This window comes from Stegostoma tigrinum, chromosome 26 (assembly GCF_030684315.1).
Source record: "Stegostoma tigrinum isolate sSteTig4 chromosome 26, sSteTig4.hap1, whole genome shotgun sequence".
Taxonomy (NCBI): domain Eukaryota; kingdom Metazoa; phylum Chordata; class Chondrichthyes; order Orectolobiformes; family Stegostomatidae; genus Stegostoma; species Stegostoma tigrinum.
Window position 1 is genome coordinate 6212004 of NC_081379.1, and position 12075 is coordinate 6224078.

Consider the following 12075-nt stretch of genomic DNA (forward strand, 5'->3'; position numbering starts at 1 on the left):
ATGGATGAGCCGGAATATCCACTCCCTATTGAAGTCGAGGTCTGAGGCGTTCACGTCTGGTGACCCTGACCCATACAGGATATCCAGACACGACAACCTTCGCAAAGCCTTCAAGGATGCCAAGAGACAACACCAGACTACCCGAGAGCCCTAAACTCTCCACATGAACACGTTGATTTGTGGCAAGGCTTGCACAATATAACAGGCTACAAAGCGAAGGTGAATTGAATCACTGGAAGCCATGCATGCTTCCTCTCCTCCTCACCGCGCCACCACCACCCCCCCCCCCCCCCTCCCCCGCCGAGGAGCTCAATGCATTCTGTTTATTTCATGGATCTTCTGTTCAAAATTATCTCACCTGCCCCAACAGCCTCAAATGCACTTGTACCCACAGTCATCACTGCAAATGTCAGATCAGCCTCCTTGAGAGTGAACATGAAGAAAGGTACTGGCCTGAATAGAATCCCAGCCATGCACTCAGATCCTGCGTGGACCAGTATTAGCAGACATCTTTAACTTCTTATTCTGATCTTTGGTTTTCACCTGTTTCAAGAAGACTGCTATCATCCTCGTGTCAAAGAAAAATCAAGTAGTATGCCTTAATGACCACCGCCCAATGGCTGTGACATCCATCATTATGAAGTGCTTCAAAAGGTTACTGATGGTGCACATCATTTCCAGCTTCCCAGATAACATTGATCCACTACAATTCACCTCCTTTCACAACAGGTCCATTCAGATATCATCTCCCTGGCCCCATGGTCATCCCTGGAAGATTCTGAACAACAAGGACACCTATGTCAAACTCCTATTTGTTCGCTTTCGCTCAGCCTTCAACCTCAGATCATGCCCAAATTCTAAAATCTAGGACTCCTTTCCGCACCCAGCCCAGCTTGGCTGTCTTCCTGCACCCGTCCCAGGCAAATGGATCCTCAACTTCCTGACCCACAGACTGTAATCTGTAAGGCTAGGCAACAACACCTCCGTGATAATCCTCAATACTGGAACCCTGCAACGTTGCGTGCTGAGCCCCTTACTCTACTCCTTATACACTCGTGACAAATTCTGCTCTAACTGGTTACAAATTTGCTGATGACACCACCGTAGCAGGTTGGTTCTTAAACAACAATGAAAACAGTACAGGACAGAGAGGACGATTATTGGCACATTGTAAAGACAGCAATTTCAACCTCACTGTGAGTAAAATGAAGGAGCTGGTCATCGATTTCAGGAGTGAAATGATGAACGGGCCAGTCGCTTTGAATGGTACTGATGTGGAAATGGTTCAGAGCTTCACGTTTGCGAGGGTAAATATCACCAACAGTCTGTCCTGATCCATTCATATTAGCACCTCTACTTCCTCAGAAGGCTGAAGAAATTCGGCACATCCACAATCACTCTTAGCAAATTTTGTAGATGCACCACAGAAAGCACCCTGTCTGGATGCATCACAGCTTGCAAAGCCAAGAAACAAGAAATTCCAAAGAGTTGTGAATACAGCCCAGCCTATCACGCAAACCAGCTTTTTTTCATTTACTGTCTATTCTTCCCAGTACCTCGAAAGCAGCAAACGTAACCAAAGACCCCTCCCATCTTGTTCATAATTTCTTCAACTCTGTTCCATAGGGCAGAAGATAGGAAAGTCTGAAAACATCTAGCAACGGACTTGAGAACAGCTTCTTCGCCACTGTTAGCAGACATTTGAATGGACCTTCCGTCTGTTAAAGTTGATCTTTCTCTGCACCTTTGTAGCTGTAATAAAACAATATTCTGCATTCTGTTCTGTCACCCTGATGTACTTAAGAAATGATTTGCCTGGATAGTACTAAAAACAATACTTTTCACTATCTCAATACAGGTGACAGTAATAAATCAAATCAAAGCATCATGTCCATACTGATAACATCCAGACCTAACCTCACCAAAACCTTACTTGACTCCACTCCTAGCAAAAATAACAGTCTACTGACATAAGTGACAAAAAAAAATTGCTGGAAAAGTCAGCAGGCCTGGCAGCATCTGTGGAGATAAAACGGTTAACGTTTTGGTTCCAGTACCCCTTTTTCAGAACTGATAGTTGCTAGGAAAAAGTTGTTTTTTTAATGCAGAAGATGGGGTGGAGGGAGGGGTTAAGGAGTAAATAATTAATGGAGATAGAGCCCCAAGAGACAGGGGGGGCCAATAGTCAAAGGAGTAGGCTAATGGTCGGCATTGGAGAATGAATAGTTGTTAATGGGGACTGTTCGTGGCTAACAATAGATTGTGTGTAATAGCAGACCATATGATAACAAGGCCTGGTGTATGGGGGCTGGGGTAAGGACATGAAAGAAGATGCCTCAAGCCCTGTAATTGTTGAACTCAGTCCAGAAGATTGTCGAGTTTTCAAGCGGAAAATGAGATGCTGTTCTTCCAGCTTGCACTGAGCTTTGCTGGAATACTACAGCAAGCCTGAGACAGATGTTGGCTAGGAAGCACGATGTATTAAAGTGGCAGGCAACTGGAAGTTCAGGGTCTTTTTTGCAGACAGAATGTAGATGTTCTGCAAAGCAGTCACCCGGTCTATGCTTAGTTTCCTCAGTGAAGAGGAGACCACATTGTGAGCAGAGAGCTGGATTGAATAAAGTTCAGGTAAAGCATTACTTCGCCTGGAAGGTGTGTTTGGACCCTTTGATACTGGGGAGGAAGGAAGTGCATGGGTAAGTATTAAACCTTCTGAAGTTGCAGGGGAAGATACCATGTGGCAGTTGAGGGTGATGGCGGAATGGACCAGGGTATTCCTGAGGGAACAGTCCTTGTGGAATACTGACAAGGGAGGGGAGGCGAGACAAACGTGTCTGGTGTTAGCATCCTACTGGCGATGGCAGAAATAGTGACTAATGATGTGGGTGCTGATGGGATGTTAGGTGAGGACAAGGAGGGTCCCTGTTGCTTTTGGGGGAGGGGAGATGGGTGAGGGTTGAAGTTGGAGATGGGCTGGACCTAGCTAAGAGCCCTATCAACCACAGTGCTGCGGAATCTTCAGTTGAGGAAGGTGTATGTTTTGGACACACCCTTGTCAACTTTCACATTGTCGGTACAGATGCGATGGAGACAGAGGATCTGAGAGAATGTAGAGTTTTTACAGGAAGCAGAGTGTGAGGATGTATAGCCAAGGTAACTCTGGGAGTGGATGGGCTTGTAGTGGATAATGGCAGCCAGCCTATCTCCAGAAATGGGAACAGATGTTGAGGAAAGGAAGGGAGAAGAGCTGCACCATGTTAAGGTGAGTGTTTGTCTGTGGATGAGCACAAATCTCTGACCAATTAAATATTGGAATGGTAAACAACAATGTTTATTTTGTTCCTGGTGCCAATTCTATTTGAACTGATTACATCCACTTGTGGCAACTGCCTGAAGGCTGAACTGAACTGACTGTTTGCAACTTTGGTTCTTTGACTTGAAAATGAAAAAGGGCAACGATGTGAGCCATCACTGACAGCCTCTTCACGCGTCTGTAATTGACTTACTCCCTGTCTCAGCTTGTTACTAATATCATCATCCGTGCCTTGATTAGTTCAAGAACAGATTGTCTCAGAGCACTCTCAGTTGGTCACTTGCTTTCCACTCTAAACTTGGCCATGTAAAATTTTAAACAAATTCTTAGTTGCAAAATCTCTTTCACTACTATTATGCTTTTACTCATCGAATTAGGTTGGTTCTCAATTCAGCAGCACCTTGATCTTTAAAGATGTTATTTCCAAATGCTTCTGTGGCCTTGCCCCTTTCTATCTAAGTTCCTGCAATTCCGCAATCAGCTGAGATAATTACACTCAGCTAATTCTGACTTTGAGTTTCCTTGAATTTAATTGCGCCATTTTTAACAGCTGTTTCCTCAGTTGTCTAGACCCTTGACTAGAATTCTGTCCCTCACCCCCTGCTCCCCTAACTTTTTTTGCCTCATAAACCTTGCTTCTGACCAAGCTTTTGGTCATCTGTACAAATACACCCTTATTAGGCTCAGTGTAAAATCTTAATGGTAAGACTTTTGTGAATCTTATGATATCGTAGTATTCTGAAGATTATAGAGATACAAGTTTTTATTCTTCAGTCCTGAAATTAAAATACATCATGCAAGCTTCTGAAAAAATCCATGCCTGTAAAGGAAAAAATTTCTGATGTTTCAAGTGTTTTGATCGTCAGCAACCTAATCTATTGTTTTACCAAAACTAAGTACCGAAGATGGTAGAGATCTGAAATGAAAAGTTTTGATTTTAACCAATGCTTTATTGATCTGCTCTTAATCCTCTTGAGTAGCATTTTGATTTGATAACTTTTATGCCATGAGTTCATTCGCTAATCGTTAACTATTTTTTTGCATCACAGGAGACACAATGGCTGTTCTTTACTAAAATGATCCAACCGTGTAATTCTGTTTCTGTTTCAGAGGTTACGAAGATCCTATTGAAGCAGAGATCATTGAAGATCGGATTCCATATCTGACAGGAGTGTACAATGCACCACTCGCTCAGCCAGAAAGGGGAAGCATGGCTAGCCTTGACCGACTCGGAAGACACTCGCCATCAATAGACAGCATTCGGAAAGACCCTAGGTGGCGGGACCCTGATCTTCCAGAGGTTATTGCAATGCTCAGTCATCACCTTGACCCAGTTAAGTCAAATGCTGCTGCCTACTTGCAGCATCTCTGCTACGAGAATGACAAAATTAAAAAGGAAGTTAGGCAACTGAAGGGTATACCTATTTTGGTTGGACTTCTGGATCATCCGAAACCTGATGTCCATCGGCGAGCATGTGGTGCTCTGAGAAACATCTCATTTGGTAAAGATCACGACAGTAAAGTCGCAATCAAGAATTGTGATGGAATTCCTGCCCTTGTTCGATTGCTCAGGAAGACGAATGACATGGAAGTCAGAGAACTAATCACAGGTAACTACAGTTAAGAAGTTGTTTATTTTCTGGAATTGTATTGAATGTAACATGTAACATCCAGCAGATTTGTCTGTCACATGATTGTGTAGAATTGCATGTTGCTTTGGCCAAGATTGGCAATCGCAAGTGGTCAGTTTCTTTTAATTTCAGTACCAAACAAATGCTTGCCAGTTTCTAGCTGGTGGTGAATTTTAGAAGTCCTTGTTCAAAACAGGAAAGGATACAGTTTATTATTCACACAGCGGATCTTCTTGCTGAGTGGCTGTTTGCCAGCTGGCAGATCTCAAAAGCCTTTCTTCACAAGGCTGAGATCTGAAACCTTGTTTCCCTCTCTTCAAAGGGAAAGTTTGCCTATGGAATTGTAGAAATGGGGCAGAGGTGAATAAGGAGAAATTGTTTGTTTTTATTTGAAGTGTAGTGCTCTGCTCTGTGTTTATGCAGTTAATTTCCCCAATTTAGAAGTTACTTTCTGCAGTGTTGGATTGGCTGCTTTGTTATATTAACAGCTTAATGAGATTTTCCATGTGCCCATCTAGTTTTAGGTTTGTTTGCAGAAGTTTTTGTCTTTTTGTTTAATGTTAGCTGTGTTGGGTGAAAAGAAGCAATGGGTCTTTTCATTTTTTTTGAATATTTTTGCTTACAACCTACATATGCAAAGATATAAAAAATGTTGCCTCTTATTCTGAGCATGAGGTGTTTTAATTTGATACAGATATGACCCTTTGTGATCAGAAAAATTCTACTTTGAAAACCTCATTTGAGAACTACTATCTTTTTTTAAATCCTAAGTAGAATAGTTATAGCTATTGGGATGTTCGCACTGATATAGAATCTGAGTAATAATAAGTTGGTTGGTAGAACTCTTAAATCAAGTATAGAGTTGGGCCATCCCTAATCTGTGTAATACTGAAATATATCCTTGTACCTAGACGTTGAGACAAAGGTGCAATAAAGTAATGATAATGTGCAATGAGGTCTCCCCAAAATTAAGTATTTTCATTTCCTCACTTGATACTTGATTTGGCTAAAATTAGTGAGTGTTGGACAGTATAACCCAACAAGACATGTTGATCAGATTTGTTTAACTGAATGGACAGAAGAGGCTGCATTCTGAAGACCATATTTTACCTTGTGCTATATGGTCTCCCTTGACGTTGAAGCCACATCCACGACTTGAGTACATAGCTGGAGTGAAATCTTCAATGCAACATCCCCACTGATGTGTTCTAAGTATCATATTTTTTTCTCTTAGGTGTTTTGGCCAATATTGCTCCAGAAACCACTGAAACAAATGGACAAGTCATTCACTTTGCTGCTGGGTTGGGGCCTGTTGTTTAAAGTGACTGTCATGTCTGCCTACTTAACAGTAACTGGACAAAATGTATGCATTATTTTGGCAGCACTTTGAACTGAGTCATCGGACCTGAAATGTTAACTCTAATTTTTTTTCCTTCACAGATGCTGCCAGACTTGCTGAGCTTTTCCAGCAACTTCTGTTTTTGTATTTTGAAACTGTTATTGTCTTACTACTTATAATTCTAGGTACTAATGGTTGTAGTCTTCATTTACAGTCAGAATCTAATGGTAGATTCTGAACGTGATGAGAAATCGAGGGGGGTGGAGAAAGTAGAAATAGTTCTGCTTCAGTGTTTTCTGGAATGAAAGCTTAGGGCATTACAGAACACATTCATCAAGGGAATTCTCTCTTACTGAGTAGTGTGGAGTATGCATTGAGACTACGACATTGCCTCCATTCCAGTGATGAGAATTGCGTGCATATAACTGAGTCATAGAATATAACTGTAAGAAAATAACTTTCTGCTGAGTGATGTGCCAAGATAAAAGTGCGTCACTGACTAGTTTCTGAAGAAGGGTCTAGGCCCTAAACATTAGCTTTCCTGCTCCTCTGATGCTGCTTGGCCTGCTGTGTTCATCCAGCTCTACACCTTGTTATCTCGGATTCTCCAGCATCAGCAGTTCCTACTTTCGCTGAATAGTTTGCCTGATCTCAATGGTACAATTATTGACAGACACTGATGAAAAACAGATTGTACTCGTCTGCTGATAGTGTCATGGGATTGTAATATTGCCTTGAACAGGAAATTGATGCTTAATAGCTCATCCCGAGAATTGCAGTTTCAATGGTGCATTACGTCTTGCTTCTGTGTTAGATCATCAGTCTTTAATTAGTAGGTTTGGGTACAGTGCCAGAGACCTATGCACAAGATTGACTGCTCTTGGCAAGAAGCAATTCTGCTACTGTGGCTGGGTTTCACTATGGTTACAAATTCAGTTAACATATCCTTGGAACATGTGTGCTGGACAGACAGAGTAATGTTTGGCAGCCAGTTGATATATAAATAAAGTCTAGGGGCCTATATAAGGAGAGATGTTATTCAGAAAGTTACAGCTGACCATAGAGGAAACATATTCTTTGTCCAATCTTGATGAAAACAGTAGCTCAATTTGGCTTTAGTCTGAGCCGAAGAAAGATGACTTTGAACACTCCTCCAAGGAACTCTTCCCCCATCACCTTAGTCTGTGCAGTAATGTCTAATGGGGTGATTGATTTTTATGAAGAGTTTACATGTGAGAAGATAAAATTTCTTACCAGTTATCAATTGAAGTGTATAATAGTTTGATTTATTTCTTTGGTTTAAAAAAAAGTTTATTAAAACTGTAATCATGATTAGCCACAAGCAGTATTTCTTGGGGAGAAAAGAAGTCACTATTTCTCAAGTCACTAGAAAGTCGATATGCCTGTGACATTTCTGCAGAATAGTTCAGTTTACATTTGTTTAACCCTACCCAGCCTGATCCTCTCTATGAAACTGAGATTGATGAATAACTTCAAGTAATTTCAAGTGTGATATTGCTTGGGTGATAAACTGGTTTACTGAATCTGTTCTGGAGGGCTGACTTTGGCTCAGATGTCACATTTGAATTGGAAACCAACTCAACTTCAAAGGTACTTGCTTGGTTTCTCTCTTCCCCTCACTCAAGTCATGAACTGACCACAAATATGAAAGAGCGGTTGCCTGATGAACAGGGTTCAGCGTCAGTATTTCACTATATCTTAAGCATCGTATGGTACAACAACAGAAACAAAAAAGAGCTGCAGAAGCTGGAAATCAGAAACAAAAACAAATCACTGTTTAAACTCAGCAGGTCAGGTTGCATTTGTGGAATTGAAGCACGGTTCATGTTCCGGGTTCAGTGATCGTTCTTCAGATCGCCCGGACCTGCTGTGTTTTCAATGATTTCTATTTGTTTGTTTAGGATATAACAACATCCATATGAAAAGAGAGTTGCATATGGAGTTTCAGTCAAATCTGCCATCCTCTTCAAAACCAGTTCTGGTGGTTATGTTTTTTTAAAAAATGACTGTGTTCTTCACTGCCTCCAGGGTCTAGGCCCAAAACGTCAGCCTTCCTGCTCCTCCTCTGCTGCTTGGCCTGCTGTGTTCATCCAGCTCTACACCTTGTCTGTGTTCTTCATTTCCTGCTAAATTCCTAACAATAACATGGATAACATGCAAATTTGCCTATATCAGGATCTTGATTTGAAATTAATCTTAACACCTTGGTGCAATTGATAGCCTGTCAATAACCTTGCAAATGGCTTTTCTTTACAGGGAATCAGTATGTGCTCCTGATTTTCCAGGACAAGTACACAAACTCTGTATGACTGTAAAAAGTCACATAGATTATTGGCACAAACCAACGCTTGTAAACTATTGGACTGCTATCAGTAAATAGAAACATTCTGTCGATCTGACAGCATCTGCAGAGAGAGAAACAACAAATATTTTAGGTCTGTTTTTTTTTCAATCAGGAACTGTGTTTAACTTGCTGAATTTTCTTGATGTAACAATTGATTTATTGGGAGAGCTGTTGATGTGTTTGTGATCTTCCAGAAAAAAATCTCGCAATAGACTTGTGGGCAGAGTTAAAGCTCATGGAATTAATGGGATAGTAGGAATGTAGATATGACATTGATTTTACAGGAAACTGGAGTGGTTAATGGTTGCCTTTGGAACATGGGGGCTTAAATGGAGTTTTCTAGGGGTTGATTTTGAGACCTTTGCACTTCCTGATAATATGTTGACATCAACCTTGGTGTACTACGCATAGTGTCAAACTTGTGTAGAATGTGAAACTTGGAAGTATTATGAACCATTTGTGATGAGAATAGTGCCAAATTTTAAAAGGATTTAAGACCAGTTGTAGGATTGGATATGAAATTTAATGCAGGAGGAGTGTGAAGTGATTCATTATGGTCAGAAGAACCTGGAGTGGCGAAATAAAACAAAAGGGACAGTTATGAAGGGAGTTCCGAAGCAGAGGGACCTGGGTATATATGTGCGTAAGTAATTGAAAGTTCCAAAGATGGTTAACTCGGCCTAAAGTAGTCTTCCTTAAAGTAAGGAATTCAATTAATAACTGCAGGAGGGCATGCTAGGAACATCGCATATTCCTAAAAATGAGTTATCAAGCTACAAAACAAGAATAATTGCATGCCGGCATGCATAGCATAAAGTGATACCACAATCAACAGATCAGATCTGAGCACTCCAGTCCCGCCACATCCAATTGTGAGTGGTCCTGGTCAATAAAACACACTCACTGGAGGACGAGACTCCATATACTCTCATCCTCAGCGATGGGAAAACACAGCATATCTATGCAAAATATGTAGCTATAGCATTCACAAAAATAAAGCTGACCCTCAGGTGAGGTGAGAGCAACAGCTCTTGACCGTAAGGCTGCATTTTCACAGTGTATGACATCAAGGAATTCTGGCAAAACTAGAGTACATGAGTACTGGGGCAATCTCTGCTGGTTGGAGCCATATCTGGCACATAGGAAGATGGAAGTCAGTCACCTCAGCTCCATGACATCTCTGTAGAAGTTTCCTCGGAGCAGTGCCTTGGCCCAACATTTAGCTGCTTAATTAATGACCTTCCTTCTATAAGGTTGGAAGTGGAGATGGTTGCTAATGATTGCGCAATGTTCAGCACCATTAGTGACTCTTTAGATGATGAACCAGTCCATGTCCAAAAAGAGACAATCAAACCAATGCCCTTGACATTCAATGTATTATCATCGCTGAATCTCCCACTGTTTAGTATTTGGGGATTGCCAATGACTAGAAACTGAACTGGACTCATGGTATGAAGGCAACTGTTGCAAGCCTGGATGGGTGCAGCTCCAACAACACTCAAGCTTGACACCATCCAGGACAAAACAGCTCACTTGATTGTTTTATGTATATGGTACAATTCAATCACTTCACTACTGGCACTCAGCAGCAGCACTGTGTATATATTCTCCAAGGTTCACTGTAGAAATTTACCAACGACCCTTAAATATGAGCTTGCAAGCCCACAACCACTACGCTTTTATATTTCTCATCAGGTACATGGAAACACTGCCCCCTGCAAGTTTCCCTCCAAGTGACTCACCATCCAGGCTTAGAATTCCATCACCATTGTCTCAGTGTTGTTGCGTTACAATCCAAATTCCCTTCCTTATTGTCGGCCTGTCTTTAGCACAGGTTCAAAAAGGTAGTTCAACAGCACACGGGTAGCTAAGGAGGACCGATGCCCGTGTACTACAAGCAAAAAGGAAAAACGATAAGTTGCATTCAGTTTGTGTAGAATGTTGTTTTGGAGTAGTGAATCCAATTCTGGGCATCTCTGTCAGAAAGATGTGAAGACATTAGGAGGATTGCAAAAAGATTCATTAAATTGGAACCGAGGTAAGGAACGCAAGTTAGGCAGGTAGTTTGGGGAAGGTGGAACTGTTTTCCTTGCAAGAGAGGGTTGAGACCACGTTTAAAAGAAGTATTCAGAAACATGAGGAATGTATATTGTCAGAAGTAGGCAGGGGGGAAAAATTGCTGGTGTAAGAATAGAGAACAAGAAAGAACACAGTTCAAGTAATGGACAAAAGATGCAACTGTCAAACATTTTCACATAGTAGGTGGCTAAGATCTAGAATGCATTGCCTGAAAGTGTGATTTAAGATGCAAAGCTGTGTGGTCATGGCATTAAATTATTCGTATGGAGAGTCAGTGTGAATGAATGAAATTGCTTCTTGCTGATTTTGTTATTTTCAGCTTTCCAGTATCCACTGTATTTTGTTCATCCGTAAGTAGCAACTTTCCTAATTGGATAGGGAAAAGCATGCTTTGGCGGTGAGTGGTTGCGATCCAAACAAGTCTCTTCCCGGTCACACTCCGCAGTTCTTGATGAGAGGCTATCGGTCTTCCTGTTAAATATATCAAAGCTGTTTTGCATCACCCACTTGAGGTGGACATGATCTGCACATTCCCATCACCGTTTCAGTTAAAGGGGTGTCCCCCTGAAATATTGAAATAAATTTAAGTATTGTTGTCATGGCACAAGTTTTCATAATTTAAAGACCTCTATCAAATTACCTGTTTCTTTCTTTCTTGAACAAATTACCCAAATGACCCTGCCCTGCATCTTTCTTTTGTTTTTTTTATTTCTCTAAGTAGCACTGTCCTGCTAAATAACTAAGTAATGGTAGACTCTAAGTTTTGCTAAAATGTAAAACAAAACTAAGGACTGCCAATACTGGACATATGAAACAAAAACTGAAAAAGGGCATTGGGCTCAAAATATTAACTGTTTTTCTCCCCGTAGATGTAGCCAGACTTAGTGAGTTACTCCAGAAGTTTCTGTGTTCTACTGTGTAGTTCCATAACATGACTTCATGCAAGTTGCATTTTGTCTTCTCCAGTACTTTCTAGGGAGAGCTGTATGTTGAAAAAGAAAATAACAAGTAGATGCGCTGTTATTCACATCTTGATTAAAAAGTCTTGAATTATTGCATCTTTTTTGCAGTTTAAAGGAAGATCAGTTGTTGGCCGAGAATGTAAAACCTATTTGCAAAGTGAAAGAAAGAAACTTATCTTCAATTTTCAAATGACGACTTGGTATACAGCGGACACAAGGAAAACTACCAGGAGACTCGAAACAAATTTCTGGAAAAGCTCAATAGGTTTGCCCACATCTGTAGGGAGAAATCAGAGTTCATGTTTCAGGTTCAGTGATTCTTCCCGAGTCACGAGAGCAGAACCGTTAACTCCGGATTCTCTCTGCAGAATCTGCCAGACCTGAGC

The 12075-nt window shown here is 41.1% G+C and overlaps 1 protein-coding gene across 23 annotated transcripts in view; it reads left to right on the forward strand.

Moving 5' to 3' along the window:
* arvcfb (ARVCF delta catenin family member b) overlaps nucleotides 1-12075 on the forward strand; it is a 271561-nt gene that overhangs the window by 172761 nt on the left and 86725 nt on the right. For all 23 annotated transcript variants that reach the window (XM_048556431.2, XM_059654918.1, XM_059654921.1 and 20 more), the window contains one exon: nucleotides 4424-4923. In XM_048556431.2, coding sequence (XP_048412388.1) covers nucleotides 4424-4923 — 500 coding nt within the window. The remainder of the gene's footprint in view (nucleotides 1-4423; nucleotides 4924-12075) is intronic.